Source organism: Rutilus rutilus, assembly GCF_951802725.1.
Source record: "Rutilus rutilus genome assembly, chromosome: 2".
In the NCBI taxonomy this organism is placed as follows: domain Eukaryota; kingdom Metazoa; phylum Chordata; class Actinopteri; order Cypriniformes; family Leuciscidae; genus Rutilus; species Rutilus rutilus.
The window spans coordinates 61,127,581-61,154,260 of NC_140210.1; the positions used below are offsets into that span (position 1 = coordinate 61,127,581).

Below are 26,680 nucleotides of genomic sequence, written 5' to 3' on the forward strand. Positions count from 1 at the left end.
ATGCCATATTGTGTCAAAAGCTTTTTTGAAGTCTATAAAACATGCGAATATTTTCCCATTTTTAATTTTGGTGTAGTTTTTAATAAGGGTGTGGAGAGTATAAATGTGGTCTGATGTACGATATTTTGGTAAAAAGCCAATTTGATTTTTACTTAAGACATTGTGCTTGGTGAGAAAGGACAGTATTCTGGCGTTAATAATACTGCAGAAAACCTTCCCCAGACTACTGTTCACACTAATGCCTCTGTAGTTGTTAGGGTCCAATCTGTCGCCATTTTTGAAAATGGGGGTGATGAGTCCATGGTTCCAGATCTCAGGGAAATAACCAGACTCCAGAACAAGGTTGAACAGCTTGTGGAGAGCTGCCTGCAGTGTAGGGCTACTGTGCTTTAGCATCTCAGGGCAGATGCTGTCCACTCCACAAGTCTTTCCAGCCTTCAGAGCCTTCAGTTGGCTCTGTATTTCTATTAGTGTTATTACTGTATCTAGGGGGTTTTGGTAGTCTTTCACCTTTTCCTCTAAGTGGTGAAGTTTTTCAACTACTGAGTGTTGTTGGGGGGTGATTGCACTATAATCGATATTCTTATACAAAAATGTAAAGTGATTTTTCCAGATCAAACCATTTTGTATTGTTAATTTATCTTTAGTTTGTCTTGGACTGAATTTATTCCACAAATTCCAAAAGACGTTTTGGTCAATGGCTTCTTCTATTTTGTTAAGTTCTTCAGATCTGTAAAGCTCTTTTTTCTTATTGATTAGTATTTTGTAGTATTTTAGTGCCTGATGGTATTGGACCCGTATCTGACTCTCATGGGGTTCTCTGTGTTTTTGGTTTGATAATAGTCTGAGTTGTTTTCTAGCATGAACGCATTCATCGTCATACCATTTTTCTTTTGAGGGTTTGTGTTTTGTTATTTTGTTACTATAGTTAATTACTTTGAGATTTGATTTTGTAGCTAATTCATCAAATATATTGTTTAAATGCTGTGTAGCCAAATTTACTCCATCTTTTGTGCATGGAAATTCAATAAGTCTGAAGAGATTAAGTTTTGATTTGATTTCTGTACTCTCAAGTGCAGTTAAATAATTCTCTATGTTGCTGCATTTTTTCCATATATATTTTTGGTGGAGGTCATACATTTTGCTGGTTTCTGATTCTTGTACTAAGCTATACTTTGTAGACTTATTTAAATAAAGAGTTGTTTGGCAGTGATCTGAAAAGGGAAGTTGTGGTGAAACTACAAATGCATTGATATCCTCTGGGTCGATATCGGTTATCGTATAGTCCACCACACTGTTACCTAACGCAGAGGAATAGGTCATTCTACCTAGAGAGTCACCTCGGGTCCTTCCATTAACTATGTACAAGCCAAGGCTTTTGCATATCTGGAGAACTTGTCTTCCGTTTTTGTTTATAATATTGTCAAAACTTTGTCTTTGTGGTATTGCGTGAGCTGGGACTGGGGAGATTTGACCGAAAATGTGTTTGTTTCCATCTACTTCGATGTAGTCTTTCTCTTTTCCAGTTCTTGCATTGAGATCTCCACATATTAAGATGTGACCCAATGACTGGAAATGAATTATCTCCTTTTGAAGTTCTTGAAAAATCTCCTCAGTGTAATAGGGGGAGTTTGAAGGTGGAATATAGATTGCACATAAATATGTATCTCTGGTACTATTAACTATACCTCTGTTGATTTTTATCCAAAGGTGAGTTTTTCCTTTTTTCACTGGTGAAATATCATTTTTATATTGTGCTTTATGCCAAATTAATGTTCCCCCTGAATCTCTTCCATTTTTAACATTTTTCTTTTTTACAGAAGGTACCGAAAATTCAATGTAATTATTAGGACAATTATATAGTAAATCTGAATAGTTCCATGTTTCATGTATAATGATGATATCTAAATTATTTACACTTTTTACAAATTCAGGATCTGAAGTTTTATCCCCAAAAGTTGTGGAGTACAAACCCTGGATATTCCAACTACTAATTGAGAATGACATTTGTCCAGATACAGGAACTGTGTTTCACGTAGAAATGTACAATTAAAAATAAATAAATAAATAAATAAATAAAAATCCAACTCCAACGATATTAAGTATTATAAATGCTATGTACCTGTTATATATGTTATAGATGATATAAAGGTTTGGTGTCTAATAATGTTGAAAGCCCATGTTAATTTAACAGTTTTGAGCACAGCAAGGTGACTAGGTCTCTTATCTGGTTTGGATCACAGTGGGCAGATGGTGGTATTGGTGCTCTGGTAGCTATGGCGTAGCTCTCTCTCTGGCTGGGGGGCTGAGGTATGTAGGTAGGTAGCTCCCTCGGTGGGTGGTGGGCTGTGACTTCGTTAGGTAGGTAAATCTCTCTGGGAAGGGGGGGCTGTGGCAGGTAGGTAGCATTCTCTCTTTGGATAGTAGGTTGTGACAGGTAGATTTCTTGGTTTGTTTGGTTGTACTGTTGTTGTGGTTGTTTTGTGTAGGGGGGCTGCTGAGGGTACATCTGCTGGGTAGGGTGATGTCTGCGTGGGTGAAGAGAGTTTTCTGATTGAGTGGAGTTTCTTCTGCGGTCAGGTGTGGAAGTGCGTCGGCCTAGGGCTGTGTCTTTGAGGCTCTTCGCAAATAGTCCCACAGCTCTCTTACTGAGGTGGATGTGGTCACATAAGTGCTGCTGAAGTATGTCTCTGTGGAGGGCTACATGGACGTTTTGCAGTTGTGTGCATTTCTCTCTAATCTCAGCGTTGATTGTGTTAATTGTGTGTTGGGGTGTGTCAGTCCTTGGAAGTAAAGATGATATAGTGACTCTTGCTCTGGGGTATTTCTCTCTCGCTTTCCTTGCCACCTGCAACAGTGCTAATGGTAAGTCGCTGATCCTTGCAGTCAGGTCGTTGGTCCCTGTGTGGATCAAAATGTGCTCCACATCTTGGTACCTCTGTTTGGATAGCTGCTCACTAGCCTTCTTCGTGGTGGGGCTCCAGAGTTTCACTGCTTCTCGGCCTGGGAAGAGGCGTTTTAAGTCAATGTGTTTCCCGTTTGAGTCACACATTAATATGATCTGAGAAGTGTGTGCTGTGTGTGTGTGATTGGGTTTAACAGTACTGTGGTCAGTGTGTGTGTCAGTGTCTGTAATCAGTATGTGTGTTTGAGGGGGTTCTGGAGGCGAGTAAGTGGTGGGGTCTAGGTGAGGTGTAGTGCGTTCTGATAGGATAGGAGGGTTCGGGGGCAGGGAAGTGGTGGGTGTGGGGTTGATGGGAGGGGGGGGGGCGATCATCTCTCATCTCTCATACTGGATCTCATATCTGTCAGTGTCCGGTGGCAAAAGCGGCAGATCTGAATCTTTTACTGACAAGCTGATAGCGGAGCCGTCCTCCATCGCGGCATCCATTCTCGGTAGGTTTTATTTCCTGTAACGTTAGTTAGGATTACCGTTTGGCAGTGCCGGTGTCGGTTGATCCTTGTAACGTTGATTAGTGTTTGGTGCTTTGTGTCTTCTTGTTTGGTTTCGGTCGTAAATTATGTTACCGTTATAAGCTAGCGAACGTTACAAGCTAGTAAACATTAGCGTTCCGTTGATGCTGTCAGTTGACTTCTTTGTGTTCATATTTGAGGAAAAAATGAACGGATTTTATCGGTCTTGGTCTCAAAAAAAAAAATCCTCTCCGTTTTATGTTCTTCGTGTCAGGAGTTGAAATTGTAAATTGGACATTTTCACCGTGAAAGCACAGTAAATGTATAATGTATAATGTATCTCAAGAGCTTGTCATTTTGTTGCCAAACAGTTCGGTAACCATGACAACCTCTCAACCACTCTCTCTCTCACACACGCTCACTCACACTCACTCGAAAAATTAAACATGCTAATTAAACTTTTTGTCGTGATGTCCTGAAGCATCGAGGGCTGCACCGCAAGGAGCGTGCTACGGAAACCCTGAAGGAAGATTTGGCGAATGCAAAATGTATGTTTTTTTTTTTTTTTATTATTAAATGAAAATAATTACAAACATACAAGGCATTAAACAGTTAAGCATATTCTCATATACTACAGTAAAGATTGAGCAAAATCAGCAATAACAATACAATTTAAAGCATACCTGAGATTATAAATACAGCTACAAAACAAAAGCGCGAATGCAAAATGTATGTATTGTACGCTATACTGAAGAGGGGGAGAAAAAAAAATCTAAAAAATCGATTTTTTGAAAATATGAATCGATTTGACCTACCAACTCGATTTTTAAATCAAATCGATTTTTTTCCCAGGCGCTCCGTAACAAAGTGAATATCCGAGAGAGAGAAAGATTGTGAAATGTCCTCAGCGTGTCTTCTGCAGGTCGTGCTCCAGGTGTTCATCAAAGCCCAGATGTGCCCAGATGTTGGCTTTAAAGTAGCTGGAGCATGTTTAGTTTTCTCATCTCTCCTCCCTCTGCTATTGGATGCTACCGCCACACATGACGTCAGAAGAGCGTCAGTACATTATAATGGGTTATGGTCTATTACTGAACCGACACCGAATCGTCCTCGTCTGCATCGTAGAAGCGATTAGTTTCGACACCCCTGATATCATCCTCAGATTAGCAACACTATTTAGATGTACGGCTTTGATTTTCCAGCCGTTTTAGACTTCAACTTGTTTCATAAAATATATATTTTAATATAAAATAATGTTCATAAATAATTTTCATAAACTTAAACCTATATAACTTTTTTTTTGGATCTACTTATTCATTTTCTTTTTACTTCAGCAATAATCTGCCAAGGGTCTTTAAAGTGATGCCAAACTTAAGTCTGTTCTCCCAAGCTTCAATATTTCATTACAGTGTTTTGACTCGGACATTTTTGTCCTCTATGTATCTGTGTGTAACTTTATAACTGATGCACAAGGGCTTAATCTGTTCATCTAAACCATAACTCCTGCTGAATGTGACACGACTGGAGAAAATAGTGTTTCAAAATTAGTTTGTTGAAATATTGACCTAGAATTTATGCGCTAAAATTAAAACGGCAAAATTGGCTACAAATGATCAGATATATCGCTAAACCTTTTTTCTCAAAATGTTTTTTAAATGTAAAAGCTTAAATGTAAACCTGACAATATGAAGCGCTATTCCCTCGCTCTGACACTCCCTCAGGATTCCACATCAGAATGTCTGGGATTTTCTAATCTTTACCGGAATTATCATGTAAAGCAAAAGCGTGAGTCTAAGCTGTGTTTAGGGGAATTAACTAGCCGTCTGTTAAACTATAAGAGGAAATATATGTTTTAGTCCATCTCATTTATGACTGAATGATGCCTTTGTTGTGTTCATTGATGTTCGCAGGAACATGTGCTGAAAATAATCTTGAACACACTGTAAGCCTCTGTGAATTAAAGCTGCTGAATGTGATATAAATGTAATGCTCTCAGTGTCTCCATATAAAGGGAAGATGTGAGTCTCTGAGAACGAGTGCAGCGTCTCCAGAACCCAGCAGTGAGTCTCTGAAGAGTCACAGATCTATGAATAATCCCACAAATCCTGGAGATGGATTCAGTGACCTCTGACCCCAGGTGAGACACAATCCAGTGCTGGACACAATAGACCGACTCACACAACATCACAGATCATCTGAACTAATCATTTACATTTAATCCATTATAAAGATGTGTATAAATTATCATATCTTTTCTTAGTATCTCCAGGAAGAGGAAGAGATCTTCATCTCCAGAACCCAGCTGTGTGTCTCTGAAGAGTGACAGATCCATTCCTCATCTTCCTCCTGACCTCAGTGATAAACCAGTGACCTCTGACCTCAGTGATGAACCAGCGACCTCTGACCTCAGGTGAGGATAAACGTGACCTAGACCTAAGACCAAAATTTGTAGTTGTTTTTGCAGAAAACACTGTAATGGCTTTCCTGACATTAAATTGAAGAATTTGAAAGGAAAGATGGAGCACACATTTAATAAAATTAGGAAATAAATGCCCTTTATAAAGGTAAAAAAAAATATTTCCATAAGATTGTTTTCCAACAGTGATTTAATGAAACATTGACAATTTAAGTTTGAAGGGAGTAAAGCCTCTGTTTAATTTTACATCAGCCTACTTCAGTGTGATATATTACCATATCATCATGCTTAACTCTGAGAATCTGAATAACTGTAATGTGATGATCAGATGCAGATATCTATCGGCTGGCACTCCACAAGTAGTCCATTCATTTGTCACGATGGAACTTCCTTCAAAAGCAGAGCTCCACCAAAGAGCCTGCACTCGTTGCGGACGGTTATCTAAAGTGTGCTGAGAATTTTGGACGTGCGGGGCGAACTATTTCTTTTCTTAGCTGAAGCCGACAACGGGACAAAATAAATGTAAAAAGAGACATAGTGGAGTTTCCTATTTTCGTTTTAACAAGTGTAATAAAGTCTGTAGTCTACCCCTTACATGACCTGGCAAGTGACATTATTCTAAACCCATACGCATAAAACTCCCCCGACATGGTTAGAAAATACTGCCTCTAGAGCAGCGGCACAACGAGAAAATCAGAATAGCCTACAGAAGCCCTGAACCGCAACGAAGAAAAGAAAGAAAGAAATCTAGCATTTCGAGAATAAAGTCGAAACAGTACGAGAATAAAGTCGAAACATTTCGAGAATAAAGTCGAAACATTTCGAGAATAAAGTCGAAACAGTACGAGAATACAGTCTGCCGTAGAAGTTGCGTTATTCTGAATGTCCGTTATTTCACATCGCTGCACAGGCATTCATAACGGTGCGCGTCCACTGCCGCAGATCGAGTGTCTCCAATTCATTGTGCACGCGTGTGTGTGCGTGTAAAGAAATGCTCTTGTTAAGTCGAACTGAAATGTACAAAATGTTCTTCCGGGGGGGCATGACCCCTGACCCCTCTAGAGGTACCGACCTCCACCCACTAAATACTGTGGGGAAACACAGTCGGCTTTATGATGGTCTACGGAAAATACTAATTTAATTATCTTACTATTAAAATACATGATCAGGATTTTACCTCCTCGTTTTGAGCCAGGAGAAACCCTGAGTGTTGTTTATAAGGAGAATCTGTTAAACTGACAATGTTCATTAATGTGTTGCTGTTCCTTGCGTGTTTTATTCACAAACATGTTTTATGTGTGTATTTTGTTACCATTCAGAGATGATCAGACTGGAGACCAGGATTCTCCTCAGCCAGTGAATGATGAACTACAGAGAGTCAAACACAGACACAAAGCCAGCATGAAGAACAAGTATGAGAGATTATTTGAGGGACTGAAACTCCAAGGGAATGAAACCCTCCTGAACAGGATCTACACACAGCTCTACATCATAGAGGGAGAGAGAGAAGGAGTGAATGAAGAACATGAGGTTTTACAGATGGAGAAAACAGCCAGAACACAACACTCACAAGACACTCCAATCTACTGCAATGACATCTTTAAAGCCTCTCCTGAACCAGGACGCCAGGAGAAAGAGCAGATCAAGACTGTTCTCACTAAAGGCATCGCTGGAATCGGGAAAACCGTCTCTGTGCAGAAGTTCATTCTGGACTGGGCCGAGGGAAAAGACAATCAGGATGTAGATTTCATGTTTGTGCTTCCATTTCGAGAGCTGAACTTGATCCGAGATCATCAGTACAGTCTTCACAGACTTCTGCTGGACTTTCATCCTGAACTTCAAGATCTGGACTCAAAGATTTATGAGGAGTGTAAAGTTGTGTTCATCTTTGATGGTCTGGATGAAAGCAGAATCACACTGATGTTTTCAGACGCTCAGGAAGTTTCTGATGTGACTGAGACTTCATCAGTGGGAGTGTTGATGTCAAAGCTCATGAAAGGAGATCTGCTTCCCTCGGCTCTCATCTGGATCACCTCCAGACCAGCAGCAGCCAATCAGATCCCCTCCAAATACATCCACCGTCTGACAGAGATTCAGGGATTCAATGAGCCTCAGAAGGAGGAATATTTCAGGAAGAGAATCAGTGACGAGCATCAAGCCAGCAGAATCATCTCACACATCAGAAGAGCAAGAAGCCTCCACATCATGTGCCACATACCCGTCTTCTGCTGGATCTCCTCCACTGTGCTTCAGAAGCTCCTGGAAGAAGATCTGAGTGCAGAAATCCCTCAAACTCTGACTGAAATGTACATCCACTTCCTGCTGATTCAGATCAACATGAGGAATCAGAAGTATGAAGAGAGAGATCCAGAGAAACTCCTGCAGTCCAACAGAGAAGTGATTGTGAAACTTGCTGGAGTGGCTTTCCATCAGCTGATGAAGGGCAATGTGATGTTCTATGAGGAGGACCTGTTTGAGAGCGGCATAGACGTCACTGACGCCTCAGTGCATTCTGGGATTTGCACTGAGATCTTTAAGGAGGAATCTGTGATTCATCAGAGGAAAGTCTACAGCTTCATTCATCTGAGCGTTCAGGAGTTTCTCGCTGCTTTCTATGTGTTTTACTGCTATTTAATGAAGAACGAGGAACCACTGCAGCTTCTGGATGGATTCAGGCCTGATGAAGTCTCTCTGTGTGATCTACTAACATCAGCAGTAGATAAAGCCCTCTGGGGTGAGAATGGACATCTGGATCTGTTCCTGCGGTTCCTGCTGGGCGTCTCACTGGAGTCCAATCAGAGACTCTTACAGGATCTACTGACACACACAGAGAACAGCTCAGAGAGCATCAGGAGAATCACACAGGACATTAAAGACAAGATCAAAGATGAGCGGAATATTAATCGTCTCTCAGCGGATCAATCCATCAATCTGTTCCTCTGTCTGCTGGAAGTGAAAGATCAGACTCTGTCCAGAGAGATTCAGGAGTTTGTGAAATCAGACAAACACTCAGAGGAGGAACTCTCTCCGTCTCACTGCTCTACAATCTCCTACATGCTTCAGATCTCAGAGGAGGCGCTGGATGAGCTGAACCTCATGAAATACAACACATCAGCTGAGGGGAGAAGAAGACTGATACCAGCTGTGGTCAACTGCAGGAAAGCTCTGTGAGTGTTTAATCATTAATAGCTAAAGAATCATTTTAATAATGCATCTTACATCTTTACAGGGGTCATGACATGGAGTTTTTACTAGTGGTGGGCCGTTATCGGCGTTAACATGTAAGGAATAATTGACGACAGGCCGTTGAATTATTAGAAAAATAATGCACACCCGAGGTGGTAATGCGGTCACGAGGCGAAGCAGAGTACTACAGCTCAGGGCTCGCAAAATCGCCTGCCCGACGTCCCGGGGCTATTGTGTTTTCCAGTCGGGCTACCAAAATGCATAACCGGCCTGCCTGACGGGCTATCTGAAATAGTGTTCGCTTCAGTCTCGTTATAATCAGATCCAGCGCGCTCTTCAACTTCAATCCGCAGCGGCGCCGAGCAGAGCGCACGTCAGAAACAGAGGACGGTGTGTGTGTGTGTGTGTGTGTGTGTGTGTGTTCATCTGAGTCTCATTGGTCTGTCACTCATTGGTCTGTCACTCATTGGTCTGTGGTGCTCGTCAATGTCAGAATATTTGAGATGACCAATCAAATCAAAGTAGGCGGGCTTTATGTTCACAAGAGCGACTCGACGCTTCAGTTCACGGTCAAGTGCGAGATAAGATGTAAGTAGCTAAACTAAACATTTCATATTTGACAGTTTTTTTAGGTTATGAATGTGAAACGAATGACAAAAATAATCAGGCAAATGAATATACTTTTGTCGAATTTCGCCATTTTGAACTGAAAATAGGCCTGTAATGTGACTAATTAGTTTACTGTCATTGTGAGGGGACATTAGCATTAACAAAGCCGTTTTCATCATAGGCACAAGATTAATAATGAATGTGTACATGTTGAGAATTAATATACAATTTGTAGGTTGATGGATAAGACACATGCCTTTGGTCTGAGAGACCCGGGTTCGAATCCACTGTGAGACACCAATGTGTCCCTGAGCAAGACACTTAACCCCTAGTTGCTCCAGAGGCGTGCGACCTCTGACATATATAGCAATTGTAAGTCGCTTTGGATAAAAGCGTCAGCTAAATGAATAAATGTAAATGTAAATGTAGGACCTCTTTGATTATAAAGCCCTGTCTATGGCCCTGTATTAGGAATAAGATCAATAATGAATGTGTATTGTGTACATATTGTAAATTAATTTAATAAACTTAGTTAGGCTACCTAAGGTTAGCTTTCCTAGTAACTCTCAGTAAATTAATGCATCTGAGAAAATGATTCATAAATCAGCCTATCAGTTTGACCCTTTGTTTACTTTCTTCACTGACAGACAAAAATGAAAAGCCTCTATCGGTCAAAGCTCAGCTTTAGGAGGGGAAGAGACAGAGCAAGAGAAAAACTAAGAGAATAGGAGTGTGATGCTGATGAGGAGAGAAAAATAATCAGCTGCCCACTGACATGGTTTTAAAGCTATTGTTATCCAATTTTTTTGTTTTCAAAACATCTTAAAATGCACATATGTAGATCAGAGAAATAAGAATTTTCTCGGGGGTGCCCCCGAACCCCCCTAACTAGCATATCTCACACTCGGGACCTCAGTGATGAAAAAACCCTGCCATCTGCATGTTAATGAAACAAGTTAATAGTGAGTATTAGAGTATCATCGCCACAGACACAGACTGATTCATGATCCACACTGGTCACACACATTTCAGTTCAGTTAGAACCAGATGCATATTTGTTGATATTTGTGTTTTGAAAAAGTTTTTGATTCATTGTTTTGACTCCTAACCAATATTCTACATAAAAAATTGTAGTCTTTTTAAATGGGCTAGTAAAATTAATTTCGGGCTACCAAAATCTGAAGAGTGCCTGCCCGAAGGGCTACCAGCGATTTAGAAATTTTGCGAGCCCTGAGCTACCACACCTCGAAACATTGTTCAGATTCTGTATTTCAAGACGTTTGTAAAGTTTTTGTGATTAAAATGCTCTTGAATCTGTAGGACTACTTTCTTACGCATCTAATCCCATGCCTCCGTTGCTAATTCCAAAACGTCACTTTAGAGTTATTAACGGAGGTTTGAGCCACTGATAGCAGACTAATGCTGGCACACACGACTCTGGCACATTCTCTGACTGTTTTCATCGACTGCAGCAGATTATAAACACTGACTTTGAACACAGACTGAACGCGCTGAACACACGTTTGGACATGATCAGTCATCAGATTACATTGATAACCGGCCTTAAAGTGTGTCCTCAGCTTTATGCAGTTATTAGAGAGAGATGTTGCAATAATGAGACAGAAAAGCATGTGCGTCAATATTATTATTTATTTATTTATTCAATTCATTTTAATTAATTTGTTCATTCTTTTGTTTCTATTATTGACAGATGACAGTAGACTAGCCAATTAAATGAAACAAAAAGCCTTTTAACAAGTAAGGCCTATCAATAATAATTTATTTGTTATATTATCTGCAATAAAAATCTGTGCTGCAGGACTATCCATTTATTTAGCCTATATTCAGTTTAATTTTCTATTGATTATAGATAGGAATATACTTTATTTATTAAAATTAAACTGCATGTTTCCATTGATTGTGAAGCTAGACATTGAAGATTGCAGATCAAGCGCATGGGGCTAAATGCTTTTTCTTGTTATGAATTGTATCCTATTTTCCGTTATTACAGTTAACTAGGCGAAGTGATATGGAGCTGTAATGCGGTCGAGACCTGCCTGGAACTACTTTAGCCGTGCGTTTCCCTGAAAATAATGCACACCTTAGAACGTTCGTCAACCAATCAGATACAAGCATTCAACGGCCCTGTAGTATAAGCTGCGTTAACGTGAGACTCTTATCGGGCGGTAAAATAAAATAAAATATCGCCGTTAATCTATTCTCAAAGATGTGTTGGGAGCTGGGTCTATACTACGCAAGCTATGATGACTTTCACCTTGATATTTTAGCGCGGATGTATAGCCGAATTGCACTGTAGGGGGCTTCGAACCTGTGTGTATGCCTACTGTGAAATGACCACATCAAACGTGACGTGCTAACATGGATGCAGCTATGAAGCCGCCGGGTTTGCTTCAGGGAAAATTTATTTCTCAGATTCTCAGATCGCTATTCAATTCCCGCTATATGCAGATTTAATGCACGTTACCGAAAGCAGCAGATATGAGCTGCATTTTATTGATCATCAGCTAAAATTTCAAAATCAAAGACCGCAATAAGAGAGAGCGGCAACAGCCCTGGAAGATCATTTCGTTTCTCTACTTTTAATGATGAAGATTGTGTGTTAAGCGTCTGTGACTTACTTTCACTTTGATTTGCGATAGTTTGCACGTTGGCTTCACGGCTGGACTGGCCATTGGGCATACCGGGCAAATGCCCGGTGGGCCGACGTGCTTTTTGGGCCGATACATCTCATAAATACTTTTTTTTTTTTATTATTATAATTTTTTTTAACGGCCCATAAAAAGTGTACATCGGCGGGCCATTCGTTTTGTTTTGTTTTGCTTGCGTTTTGGGTTTGTGCCGGTGTAATGCATTGGTCAAAAAAAGTCAGTGTTAGTTTTTTTTCTGACAGACCAGCCCATGAAACACGTAGATCAGCGGCCCATTGGTTCTTTCCTTGATTGACACTGGGCTGGCCCAATCACAACTTTAAACGAGTGAGCGAGCGTGCAGCAGTGTCAGTGTGTAATATCTGCCAGAATAGTCTGCGAGATGGAGAAGAAACGCAAGGAATGTGCAGATAAATAGCGTGAAAAAATAGAACCAGGCCCTTAAAGCAGACGCTTTATGTGTCAAAATATATGTTTTCTGACCTTCATCAGCTCCTGTGGCAGATGATGATAGTGAGGACGGAGGATCAGGAGAGAGATGAGAGAGTGTAGAGTCCGCGGTAAGCAGAACTAGCCTACTTTCAAAACACTTAAGCCATATCATGAGTGTAGGAACCCATAACCCAGTTACAGATTATTTCCACATCTGCATAGTTGACGATTACCGCAATTCACTAGAAATTTAATGAGAGGCGTTTGTAAACCATGTTTTCCGCCAAAATAAAAGCTTGATGCAGTTTGCGTCAAAATAAAAGATCATGTGCTTATCTCTTTCAAGTATAGAAATTGGTACAAAACTAATTATGAAAGTTTCCTTTATTTTTTAGTGCATTTGTTTTACAAAATATGGCTATTACTGTCATTGGATTAATATCATAACTATTATGTAGTAGGTGTAATGTAAATAGACAATGTAACTAAAAGAGATTTGAATTTTTCTTTGTTTAATTTGCACACTGAATATGGGGTGGAGCTTTTAATTTTGAACTCTCAAAGTGCACCAGATTGATGAATTTAACATTCAAATGCACAAAATTTTCTCACGGGGGGGCATGCCCCCGAACCCCCCTAGAAGAACCAAGGTCCACCCACCACAGTTTTAACAAAAAATCCTGTAAGAAACACTTGTATTGCTATGCCAGAGCCGCTTATAGCTTGTTTTAGGATTCACCACTGTGGAGTATAGTTCGACTGTATTAATAAATGTCACATTTTTAATTATTTCATCTGTAAACTCTCACTCGTTCCTATACTCACTCATTACATGGCATTAGTGGTTTTAATGAATAGGAGTTGGTATGCATATAATTAAGGGCGTGCAAAGATGGGTGGTGTTTATGATTATATAGTGGGCCGGTCTGGGCCAAAATGCCCGGGCCGATTTTTTGTCCCAGTCCAGCCCTGGTTGGCTTAATCAATAGATGCACAGCTGCTCATCTGCAGTGATGCGTGTTCAGTAGCGTCGTCATATCTGGCTATGAGTGTACACAAATGAATTTAAATACTTAGCAGTTTCAAATAGAGATGCGCCGATCCGATACTCACTATCGGCATCCAAATCTGATATTGTGTGTATACTATTGTGTGTTATTGTTAAGCCTCACAAAAGCCACAAAAACATTATAAAGAACCGTCAACTTTTCGTGCACTATATTATAAGTGTCCTAAAGCCACTCCATAGTTTAATGTGATAAAGTGATTTAATGATTAATATTGAAGTCGTTAAACTCAAGTAAGTGCTTCCCTCCGCTGCGGCTGTCAGTCATTCTCCATCCAGCACTCAAACAGTGTGTCGCGTTCGGTTACGGCAGTCAACATGATGAAACTCTCTCCAAGATGATCAATGTCACTATTGTTATACTTGATCTGTAGAGAAAGGTCTATGGTTTCGCATAAAATGACTTTATCTTTCTGGAGTTTATTGCTGTTCATGTTACTTTCTCCCGGTGTCTTTTAGATCCCCACACTGGAGTAGAGAGCGCTATACTTGTTCTTCACGCGCACAGTATCTGACATGTTTAAACTGTTAAAAAGAAAAGGCTCAATAAACTATTGCATTCATATAATACCGAAACTACGCATCAAATCTCTTCCCTTTTTGCTTTGAGGTTTTCAATGTGAAGCGCTGTGACTCCATGTTGCTTCAAGCACATCATTCTGCACACGGGATACGCATAAGCGCTTTGTGCCGCTCTGTATTGGAGCCTTTCATATTATAATACTTTTGGGCAATGAAAGATTATTAATAGCCTTTCTTGTTCTGTCCTATCTATAATATGTTGCTGCCTCATTAAACAGCTGTGCTAAACATTTAAAAGAAATGTCTTTTCATTTTACAGTATATATTAGAAATGAATTGTTTTTCATGAATGTATTTTACAGCAATACAAAGAGCAGTGAGTAACATTTAACAGATTTAGTGCTACACTTATTCACTTTTTTGTTCTCCATCTCCACTAAATAATGTTTTTCACTAAATGTTTAGATTTTATACAATTATTGTAACTTTTGCTGTTGAATTTAACTAATCTAAATATGATGGGTCAATATGGGTTGTGTCAATTTAAAAAAGAAAAAAAGGTTGCTCTTAAAGTGTGAAAACCACTGCCCTAGAGGATCACGGTTTAGCTTCAATCCTAATTAAACAAACCTGATACAGCTAATCAGGAGCTGAGTTTGGCACCCCCGATTTGTACTGTTAATAATCCATAAATCTGAATAAAGATTTTCCAACCTCATTCTGACCCTCTTTCTGAAATGATCCGTGTTCAAGCGGCGGCTCTCTGTAAACACCAGTGTTATAATTTGCTAATGTCACTGCATAGGAAAAAGTATCAATGCCCCCCCTGTGTTTTTGAAAACACCCGTATAAAACGGTCATTTATAGACATAATTATTAAACTGCTTACGTTTTTTTAATCAAAATACTTTCGCTTTGAGATCAAGCTGCTGTCAGATCCAGTACAGTTGCTGCTTTATCTTTGCACAAGTTTCTTTGCAAACTCTCTCTGAAAAAAACAACATTTGTTGATGTGAATGTATTTGCCCATGTGACGTCACAAACCCCACAATATTCTAACAAGCCATTTTTGGAGCTTGGTTGAACACATTTTTTTTTGTCTTTTTTTTATTTATTTTTTATGACGTTTTAAGCTGTGAAACTTGCCGGATGTTTCAATGGTACAAAGACCTCTTATATGTCAAAAGAATTTCGTAATTTGAATACAAAATTAAATGTTAAAAAAGAGCAAGCGCTTGTGGAAAGGAGAAAGCGGTGCGAACTGCGCTCTCCATGATGACGAGGAAGTATCAGCAAAGAATTAATTGATTTCTAGCCCTTGCATTAGCTTTACTACTAGATAGATATATTTATGGAGATGAGAAATAAAAAGCCGTCATTATGTCATTAATATTAGGGATGTCCCGATCCGATCCACGGCATCGGTATCGTGCCGATACTGGCCCAAAATGCTAGATCGGATATCGGAGGGGAGAAAAAAAATTATCCGATACCTATGATCCGATACCCATTAGGGGTGGAACGGTACGTATTCGTACTGAACGTACGTTCGGTGCATGGATTTTAAAATAAATAAATCTCGCGTGCACATTAATTAATGTAATACGGAACTAACGTTACTGTTAGATACGCGCATATGCGGGTTCTTTAGGGACACCTAATCTGTAGCCCGCCTTAGCTCTGAACGCGCGTCTATATCGCTTCAAACGCTCACTTTATCATTATACGCGCGCAGCGCGTCCTATTCGCTTTGGACGCGCGAATGGATACAAACTGTTCAAGCATCGAACTAGACGCGATAGACGCGAATTTGACGCTCTATTCGCGTTTGGTGTGAACGCAGCAAAATGAACAGGCTGCGATGTCAAGATTGCAATGCTGGAGTGTGTGTGTGTGTGTCAGAGAGAGAGAGGCACGGGCGCGATCGAACAGTGGAAACGAAACATAAAAACATACTCCGTCATTTTCATACAGGACATCATTAAAACTGCAAAAAGTGTTTAGCCTACTTATATTTGTGTAAAACACAACATTGTGCTTTTGTCAAACTGTAAACTCTTGTCAAACTGTAACTGTCACCCAACCAAAATCACACACACACACACACACACACACACACACACACACACACTGTTTAAAAGCAAAAATGATCTCATCTTTTGGACATTCATCATTGCATTGGTTTTCATTTCTTGTCCTAAAACAGAGCACTAATCTGTTTATTTTTAAGTTACACACTCTACATTGAATAAAAAAGAAAATCAAATGTGTTTTTTAAAAAGTAGTAGTATTTTATACAGAAATAAATTATTTATAATTCAGATGAGAATAAAGTTAAAGTTACTTAAAATTTTAAGGAAACAAATATATTGATCTGAAATATAGCAAATTAATTTTAAATTCATTCAGGTTACCAAACATATCTCAAGGTCTTGAATAAAGGCTGGCAGTCTTTCATTATCAACTGTTGTTGTGGACTATATACTGGAGAAGTATTTGTTCTCCATTTGAGTGAGATGTTTTTATGTGGCTAATTGAGCAAAGTGCTTCCATTATATTATATTTTATTAGTATTAGTTCAAGAATAAAATAAAAATATCGGATTGATATATCGGTATCGGCAAATAGCCAAAGCTGCGGCATCGGTATCGGTATCGGAAGTGAAAAAGTGGTATCGGGACATCCCTAATTAATATCAGTCCGTCAGTAAAGCAGTTCTAGGCTTATTCTTGGCTGGATAACTCCTAAGGGTTTAAAAAGCCCTCTTAAAATTAAATATGAATGCAGTTTTGGATTAAATAAAAGTACAGTCAAGTCAAATAAAACACGTTTTATCTCTTAAATCACGTATAAATCTTTTATCTAAGATTAAAAGTATTATATGAATGCCTGGCTGAAGAGATGCGACTTTAATCTAGTTTTAAACTGGGAGAGCGAGTCTGAGCAACGAACACTATCAGGAAGGCTATTCCAGAGTTTTGGAGCTAAATGTGAAAATGCTCTCCCTCCTTTGGTGGATCTGGATATCCTAGGTATGACCAAAAGCCTCGAATTTAGTGATCTTAAAGAGCGCGATGGATTATAGGGCGATAGAAGATCCGTTAAATAGACTGGAGCTAAGCCGTTTAGGGCTTTATAAGTCAGTAGCAATACCTTGTAATTAATACGGGACTTTATAGGTAACCAATGCAGTGATGATAAAATCGGTGTTATATGATCATATTTTCTTGATCTAGTAAGAACTCTAGCGGCTACAATACACTACAATAAGATACCATTCATGAACATTACTTAATGCGTTATCTAACATCAACACATTGAGTGAACAATATATTTTTTCAACATTAATTAATGTTTGTGAATGTTATTTAATACAAACACTTGATTGGTCATGTTTGTTCACTTCATTCATTGTGCATTAAATAATGTTAACTTTTGATTTTAAAAATGTATTTTTAAATTAACCCCAAGGAGAATAATTGCGACAGTAGATAACTATTGTTTATTGTTAAGTCATTTTATCTAATGTTATCTGACAAATAGAATCTTATTGTAAAGTGTTTTTAATACTACAGTTTCCATATTTGTAACCCTGATTTACACTTTATTATATGTAAATTTAAAATTGATCCAGTCTAATCTGAGATAATATTATCTATGAGAGATAATTTACAGTCTGCCGTTCATAATGTCGATGTGTGTGTGTGTGTGTGTGTGTGTGTGTAGGTTGTCTGGCTGTATGGTGACAGAGGAAGGCTGTGGTTATGTGTGTTCAGCTCTGAGTTCAAACCCCTCACACCTGAGAGAGCTGGACCTGACGAGCAATGTCCTGCAGGATTCAGGAGTGAAGATTATTTCTGAAGGACTGAAAAGCCCACACTGTCAGCTGCAGATTCTGAGGTATTTAATAACATATAAGAGATTATTTACAGTCTGCCGTTCATAATGTTGATGTGTGTCTGAAGATGGTCTGACTGTGTGTGTCTGTAGGTTGTCTGGCTGTAAGGTGACAGAGGAAGGCTGTGGTTATGTGTGTTCAGCTCTGAGTTCAAACCCCTCACACCTGAGAGAGCTGGACCTGACGAACAATGACCTGCAGGATTCAGGAGTGAAGATTATTTCTGAAGGACTGAAGAGCCCACACTGTCAGCTGCAGATTCTGAGGTATTTAAGAATATATAAGAGATTTACCACACCAACACAGAAAAGAATACAAAGGGAAAAGGGAATCTAACCATTATAATATTTTTGGGGAGTGTCAGAAATTAACCCAGTTTTGGCAAGGGATTGAAGGAAATTTGAAAGCTGTTTTTGAGGTGACGATTCCTTGTAATTGTGAATGTTTACATCTGGCTAATATTTCTTTTGATGGGTGGAATAACATCGATAAGAAACTGATGTTAATTCTTCTGGCAGCCAGTAAAAAAGTAATTACAAAGAAATGGCTAAAACCAGAGCCACTTACAGTTGATGATTGGATTGACATATTACACTATATATATATATATATATATATATATATATATATATATGACCCGTCACGGAAACCATAGACACAAGTCGGCAGCACAACTTTCGAGCAAAATGAGAAAGAAGCGTTTTTTTTTCAAAATTGGTGATTTTCGTTTTTTTGCAGAATCTGTTAGTTGAGATCACGAAGAAGCTTCTCCATGTTTGAGATAGCAGTATTGGTATATTTAAAAGCATACATTTTGAGTTTGAAATCGGCTTGTTTTTCGGAGATTCTAGCACGCAGTAGGGGCGTGTCATTGTCGGTGTGTATTTCCATACTGAATAAGCCGGCGTGGCTACTTATTATGCAGCGCTCTGGTCGGCTCTATCTGATTTCAAAATTCAATGAAGATGGACGCCAATAACATTACGATGTCCAGCAATCGATTTAAATAGTAGGTTACATGGGGTTTAATTTGTCGTGTAATGAGATGTAGCCTAATACAATGTTGTCAGTGCCAATACATAGATCCGCCGATGGACCTAACGTGTATTGTAATGGTACAGTGGTAGAGCTTTGGCCAGCCGTTTCAGAGGTTATGAGTTCGATTCCGCCCTCGTGTAGGTTTTTTATTCTCGTATAGTTTTTTTCTCTCATCAAAACGATTATGTTCATCAGTGGTTGTATATCAAGCAGGGAGACGCAAACGTTTGAATTATTTTGTGATTTCAACAGAACGAATAGAAAGTTTCCACAACGAATTGAAGCGCGCGTCGAGTGAAGACAGTGCGGTGTGTGCGGGAGCCACACGAGAAAACACTGTATCTGATTCTGCGCCACTGATCACAGCGGCAACGAGCACTTTGATCACTTGATTTAAAAAAACACATTTCAGCGCTTTTTGTTTCATGTTGCACGAGTAGGCTACACCGAAGAAAATTCCTAGTCTGTGAAACCTTTCATTGACAATGGCAATAAAATCTATTCTGATTCTGATTCATAGCCTACTCATACCATATACATATACATATACACTCACCTAAAGGATTATTAGGAACACCTATTCAATTTCTCATTAATGCAATTATCTAATCAACCAATCACATGGCAGTTGCTTCAATGCATTTAGGGGTGTGGTCCTGGTCAAGACAATCTCCTGAACTCCAAACTGAATGTCAGAATGGGAAAGAAAGGTGATTTAAGCAATTTTGAGCGTGGCATGGTTGTTGGTGCCAGACGGGCCGGTCTGACTATTTCACAATCTGCTCAGTTACTGGGATTTTCACGCACAACCATTTCTAGGGTTTATAAAGAATGGTGTTAAAAGGGAAAAACATCCAGTATGCGGCAGTCCTGTGGGCGAAAATGCCTTGTTGATGCTAGAGGTCAGAGGAGAATGGGCCGACTGATTCAAGCTGATAGAAGAGCAACTTTGACTGAAATAACCACTCGTTACAACCGAGGTATGCAGCAAAGCATTTGTGAAGCCACAACACGCACAACCTTGAGGCGGATGGGCTACAACAGCAGAAGACCCCACCGGGTACCACTCATCTCCACTACAAATAGGAAAAAGAGGCTACAATCTGCACGAGCTCACCAAAATTGGACAGTTGAAGACTGGAAAAATGTTGCCTGGTCTGATGAGTCTCGATTTCTGTTGAGACATTCAGATGGTAGAGTCAGAATTTGGCGTAAACAGAATGAGAACATGGATCCATCATGCCTTGTTACCACTGTGCAGGCTGGTGGTGGTGGTGTAATGGTGTGGGGGATGTTTTCTTGGAACATTTTAGGCCCCTTAGTGCCAATTGGGCATCGTTTAAATGCCACAGCCTACCTGAGCATTGTTTCTGACCATGTCCATCCCTTTATGACCACCATGTACCCATCCTCTGATGGCTACTTCCAGCAGGATAATGCACCATGTCACAAAGCTCGAATCATTTCAAATTGGTTTCTTGATCATGACAATGAGTTCACTGTACTAAAATAGCCCCCACAGTCACCAGATCTCAACCCAATAGAGCATCTTTGGGATGTGGTGGAACGGGAGCTTCGTGCCCTGGATGTGCATCCCACAAATCTCCATCAACTGCAAGTTGCTATCCTATCAATATGGGCCAACATTTCTAAAGAATGCTTTCAGCACCTTGTTGAATCAATGCCACATAGAATTAAGGCAGTTCTGAAAACACTGTATTAGTATGGTGTTCCTAATAATCTGTAAGGGTAAATGCCTCTGGGTTAATGCGAATTAGCTCAAGGATATAGGGAATTTTAGAAATATTAATAATCATAACTCATGGTCATAATTCATAAATCGCATATGCATTTACTTTATCAATTATAGGAAATGCCTCGTTCTGTAACTGGTCTCGTCATCCGTTATTCGTCCAGCGAATAAATGTAAGACTATCACAGTTAAGAAGAAGTATTCCTGTTTACAAAACTCCAAGAAAGTTTATCTTCTGGCCACGAAGATAAAGCCTTTTTGGGTTTATAAATTAAAACTACTCAAGGTAGTCTATAGCCTAATATAGAGCCTGTAGCTTTATAGATCTTTTGTTTCATTGACTTCATAAAAAGTGGGTTTTCAAACACAGAGACAGTTAAAAGTATAAATGGGTTTATTAATAAAATGGCACACGCTAGAGATTATAAGCTACGAATATAAACGTACGTAAAATGCAAACAATAAAACAAACAAACATTTAAACAAACATGACGTGATCGGAATGAATGACATGAAAGAAAGAAAGCAAGAAAGAAATAAAGAGATAAGAGATAGAGGGTAACTTAATTCACAGACCTACGAGCTAGACACCAGGAATCAACTGTTAGAGAGAGATCAAAAGATACTTGCAAGTCTGTTCTCTGTTCGGGTGAGGCTGAGACAGGAAGGAAACACGGACAGTGTCCTGTTTCTGTTGCGTCTTCTGGTGTTGCGGGAAGCTTGAAAGGCTCACTTGAATTTAACGTTACCGAGAAAGTTCAGATCGTTTCCCTTTTGGAGGTGAAAGGCACGTATGAGCTTAGTTGCAAAGAACGGCAGCTATGACTCGAACATGTGCTGGTCCGAGGAAAAGGCCTGAGCCTTTCAGATGTTTCTTGAAGCCGGGGCGAAGAGGAGGAGTTCAGGGATGAGAGAGGCCGGAGAAGAGAAGAGAGGGAGAAGTGGGGGTCTCTTCCTTTTAACAGACATCTGTTTACGCCCTGTTTTGTGCCAGAGCGAATCAGCTCTCCTGATATGAAGCGGGAAAAAGTTCTTTGTGTGAAGAAGAAGACGCCTACTTTGACTTTGTCATGTGAGAGATAGAATTCGTATTTCCTCTTTCAGACAAGATACTACCCGTAAGAATACATTTCATTGTAATCTCATACATATATGTAATTCCGTGAGATCACTACGATTAGAATGATACCAGACATGGTGTACAGAACATGGGAATACAGATATGCATTTCTAATGTAGGATTCTGAGCATTTTAAGAGTCAATTGATTTCTTATGATAGAACATAGAAAATCTCAATCTACCATGGAAATTATACACACATAAAAATACATATCAAAAACATGGTTCTTGGATTGCCTGTGTGGAAGTGTATGGAATGTGGGCTTGCAGGGAAAGGATGAGCTGCAGCTTTGGAGCCATAAAAGTTTATGACCAGGTCGAGGTCGTGTTACAAGACACTATTGAGTGATTTTCTTTCAATGAACCTTCAGAATTAAAGATTTTTACTCTTTGCAACCCACACCTCTATTATAAATTTGTAATGAATGGTAAAATGAAATTTGACTATGTGGAAGTCCATATATGGCGATGTGCCTCAGTTGCATCTCGTGGTGGGTTTCTGGTTGGAAGTCCACGAGTGTGTGTGTGTGTGTGTGTGTGTGTGTGTGTGTGTGTGTGTGTGTGTGTGTGTGTAATGTCACGAGGTTGTAAAGTTGGGGGATACGAGTCACATGGGTGTACCAGCCAAACTGGCGCTGGCAAAAAACAAAGACGATGTGTTCGCCATCACATGATTCACTTAATCTGAAAAGCAGATGCCATTGTTGTTACATATTCCCCCTTTTTGTTAGATGAAGTCCGGGATGGACTTTATCGAACAACAAATAGGCACAATGAATGGCAGGTGGATTATGATGGTCAACTAGCAGGTGGTTGCTAGGCTGATGACTCAGCTCAAATGAAGTTGAGGGGGTCGATGGTGTGGGACCCCCTTTTTTTTTTCAGGGTTCGTAGGAAATCACCAGACACGGCTTTGTGAGCTTGGCTGTGGATGCTCACGTCTCGTTTAGTCTGGTACAGGATGAAAGCCAAGACGAGTGTCAGGGCGTGGTCGGTGACCGTGGAGATGCCCATCACCGTGTTAGACTTTCTGAGTGTGAGTCCTGCCTTGGTGATCAGGAGTCGGGGGTGTTCTTCTCTTAATGCGATGCCGGACCTGGTGATGTCCGATTGTGGCTGCTTTCTCGCGAACCACCACAGCATCCTGTTAGAGGCAAAAGAGAGAGAGAGAGGAAGGGAGGAACATTTTCAGTGAAGGTTGTCCTTGGTTGTCAGGACGGTCCTTTTGCTTCGCTGAGGTTGGTATAGGAAAGGTCTGTTCATCAGAGGCCCGCATGACCTTTCTTTGTACACAGCGGAGGTGGCGTAAGCGGCTCTGAGGCGTGCAGTGTAGTTGGTAAAGTTTGTTTGTGCTGTGTAGTCACTGCAATCGTGATGGTGGTATGTATGTGGCGCAGACATTGGTCTGGTTACTCCAGGTCAGGTCAGTGATGACCTTGAAGCAGTAGGTGTCAGTGTTCGTTTTCTGTGTCGGTGTCAGACGCGGCTGCACTGTCTTCATCTGTTGTGTAAGAAGACTCGGGCTCACCAGTGTTCTGGAGAGAGTGGTTGCTGGTTCGAGAATCTTTCTGAGCGCTCGGTCCGACGCTTTGGATGAGCACCGTCACAGTCGTGCTGCCACCTGCTGTCTGGCTCTGAGCAATGCTCAGAGACGGAGTAAATTGTGTGTGTTCTGACAGTCTTTTCATCCATAGCCCTTTGCTTGGTGTAAGCCTTGTGGGCTAAGTCTCTGAGTTTTCGAGTAGACATGGTTCGTGGGCAGACGAGCACATCAAGATGTTTACTCACGGTGCTATGTAGATTTCGCAGAAACAAAGTTCTAAAGGTTACATCTTCTTCCATATGTGGGGTGTTGGTTGCTCCGAAGTACGTTTGTCGGAGTCGGCCATAGTAGGAGTGTGGGTGTTCAAGTCGGGCCTGTTTGACGTCAAAGGCCGTGATAAACCCTTGGTCTGATTCTGGATCAGAGAATTCACGGATCAAAGCTTGTCGCAGTTGCTTGTAATCTGCTTTGACCGCCTCTGGTTGGCGATCCAGGAAGCTACGCACTTCTCTATTTGCGGTGATTCGTAACAAGTACAACTTGTCCCAAGCTGTCACGTTAGCGACAGTTTGCAGGTGAAAATCAATGTCTTGAAGGTACGCATGAACACTGCAGTCTCCTGCAGAATCTGGATCGAACATAGGAATGTTTCGAGCTAGCTTGTCAAGTTCTCGGGGAGGAGAGCTGTTGCTGGGGCCCCAATCCGTCTGGAGAGGATTCTGACCCTTTACAGCTCCGCCCCCTTCAGCTTTTGGTGTTTGGCTGACAGGCGTGGACTCGCTGGAAGGGGGAAATGGTGTGAGATGTTCTTCCCCTTCCCGGTCACTGTTAAGTCTGTAAGAATGTCTCAGTTCTCTGCGAACAATGTTGAGTTCGTCTCTGAGATCTTGTTTCTGCTGAGTGAGCTGATGGATTTCAGTCTCTGCTCTCTCAAGGAGAGCTTCAGCCCGTTGGAGCCTTTCGTTGAGTTCATTCCGGGTGAGTTCCTCCGACTGCTGTCTTTGGTCTGTGTGCCGATGAAGATCATCTAGGGCATTTTGAAGTCTTTCAACTTCCTGTTGTAGCGTTGTGTCCGTCTCGTCCTCTTCCTCGGTCCGGAAGAGTAGTCGTTCTAGACGGCTCTGTGTGTGTGCTCGGTCCTTCAGGGCCTCTGTGGCTTGGAGCTGTAGTGCGGCTGCCTTCTGCTCCAGGTCGAGGTTGGTCCTTTCGCTGGTCCGGGCCTTGGTGACGAGGCTGAGTGCGAGTTTTCCGAAGATTTTGGCCAGCTGCTCATGGTCGTACTTCTGGGTTGGATCATAGATCTCAAACTGGTCCAGGTACTGTGGGTCAGCGGCATCCTGGGGAACGGCTGTGGTCATTTCTCGCAGCCATGTCTCGAGGTCGTGCCAGCGGACTGCGGGACTGGGTGAGCTCAACATCTTGGCTTACTGGGGTGAGAGAAGCACAACACACACAAAAAGAGACACAATGCAAGTTTGTTTTAGGGTTAATGAGCTATACTCATACGGGCTATGCCGTTTATGAGAATTTAGGGGCTAACTGATGCCGACAGTTAGCGGAGCCAATTTCGTGGGTATGGGAAAAACCCACGCTAAAGATTTTGACAGGCGGTAGCCTGGTGGTCGTCTATCGACGCCGGCTTTGATCGTTACTCTGTTATTCAGCTTTTCCTGGGGTCTCTCTTAGGTTCTGTCTCAAAGTGAAATGAGAGAAACAAATCACAACGGAATGGAGAAAAAGACAAAGTTGAAGATAGGGAAGATCAAAGGAAAACACAACACAAGGAAGTGAATTGGTCTGCAATGAAATGTCACAAACAATAACACGGGGAGCGTTATTTAAAATAAAGGGGCCTAAGCCTATTAAAACTGCTAGAGTTCCTGATAGGACCAGGAGATGCGTGGATTATCGGGACAGGACCTCGGAAGGAGGTGTGTCTTAGAGAGAAAAAAGGTGGGCCAAACACCTAAAATATACCTGAAGGAATATCTAGTATTCTGTGGTTCATAATAAGTGGATGGGTTCTATCACATTTTAGTTTACCTGGGGTGAATAGAGGTCATCCAGGCGGAAACCAGCGGGCGCGGTCAGACCCTCCGACGGTTCCAACACCAGACGGAGCGCAGTGTCAGTAACGTCGGACAGATGATCCCCGCCCACCGGAAACCAACCAGTGATGACGTCTCAATCACCACAGTGCACTGACTGAGTCCTGCCAATAGATACACAATAAGGGATTAAGAGGTTAGACTTAAAGTAAATTAAGGCTTTCTGGTTTCATCAAATTGAGTAACCATGTATGCAGGAGTCAGAGGCAAAGGCTTTACTAAAATAATGATACAACAAAAGGAAATTATGATAACTGATGGTAGTTATCAGAATAACCTACCCCCCTTAAAGAGACTGGAGAAAGAAGGAAGAGAAAAAAAAAATTGTCAATGAAATACAATTTAAATAAACAACACAGGTTAGAGACGCAGGCAGAGGGATAGGCCTCGGCAGTGGGTTTGTGCCACAAAGGTGAGGGGCGTGTTTCCTCTGAGTGGTCCACCTGGTTGAGTAGACACAATTTGAATTAAAATGCAAACTTGTTTGAATTAAAATTCAAACAAGCATGCAAGGAGAGGTCCAAAATAATTATAATAAGGAAGGAAAGAAAATTAGAATGATAACAGGGGAGTATCAATACTAAAAATAATCAAAACTGAAATTCAGAATGACTTCCTATAATCCTTACAATACACTGAAGTTATTAGTATTGATTATAAAATAATCAAACGAGAAGGGTAGCAATGTTGAGACACTTCAATGAGACTTGGGGGTGAAACAGATATTGATGAGTCGACCCACGATGGCCACACGGTGGCGTGCTTCTTCCTGGGTGGACTTATCAATGAACTGAGTGAATCAAATCTAAGTTTTTAATTCGAAAAGTTTTCTTTTTTTTCCGAACTTAACTTAAAGTGTGACAGTCAAAAATAGAAAAGAGAATTGTCTAACTCCAAATAATATCA

General features: G+C 40.6%; 1 protein-coding gene across 1 annotated transcript in view; it reads left to right on the forward strand.

Moving 5' to 3' along the window:
• LOC311286235 (NACHT, LRR and PYD domains-containing protein 1 homolog) overlaps positions 1-26,680 on the forward strand; it is a 70,977-nt gene that overhangs the window by 12,465 nt on the left and 31,832 nt on the right. The window contains exons 2-7 of the mRNA XM_084402352.1: positions 3,896-3,962; positions 5,426-5,551; positions 5,675-5,824; positions 7,150-8,997; positions 18,041-18,214; positions 18,305-18,478. Coding sequence (XP_084258478.1) covers positions 5,526-5,551; positions 5,675-5,824; positions 7,150-8,997; positions 18,041-18,214; positions 18,305-18,478 — 2,372 coding nt within the window. The 5' untranslated portion in view covers positions 3,896-3,962; positions 5,426-5,525. The remainder of the gene's footprint in view (positions 1-3,895; positions 3,963-5,425; positions 5,552-5,674; positions 5,825-7,149; positions 8,998-18,040; positions 18,215-18,304; positions 18,479-26,680) is intronic.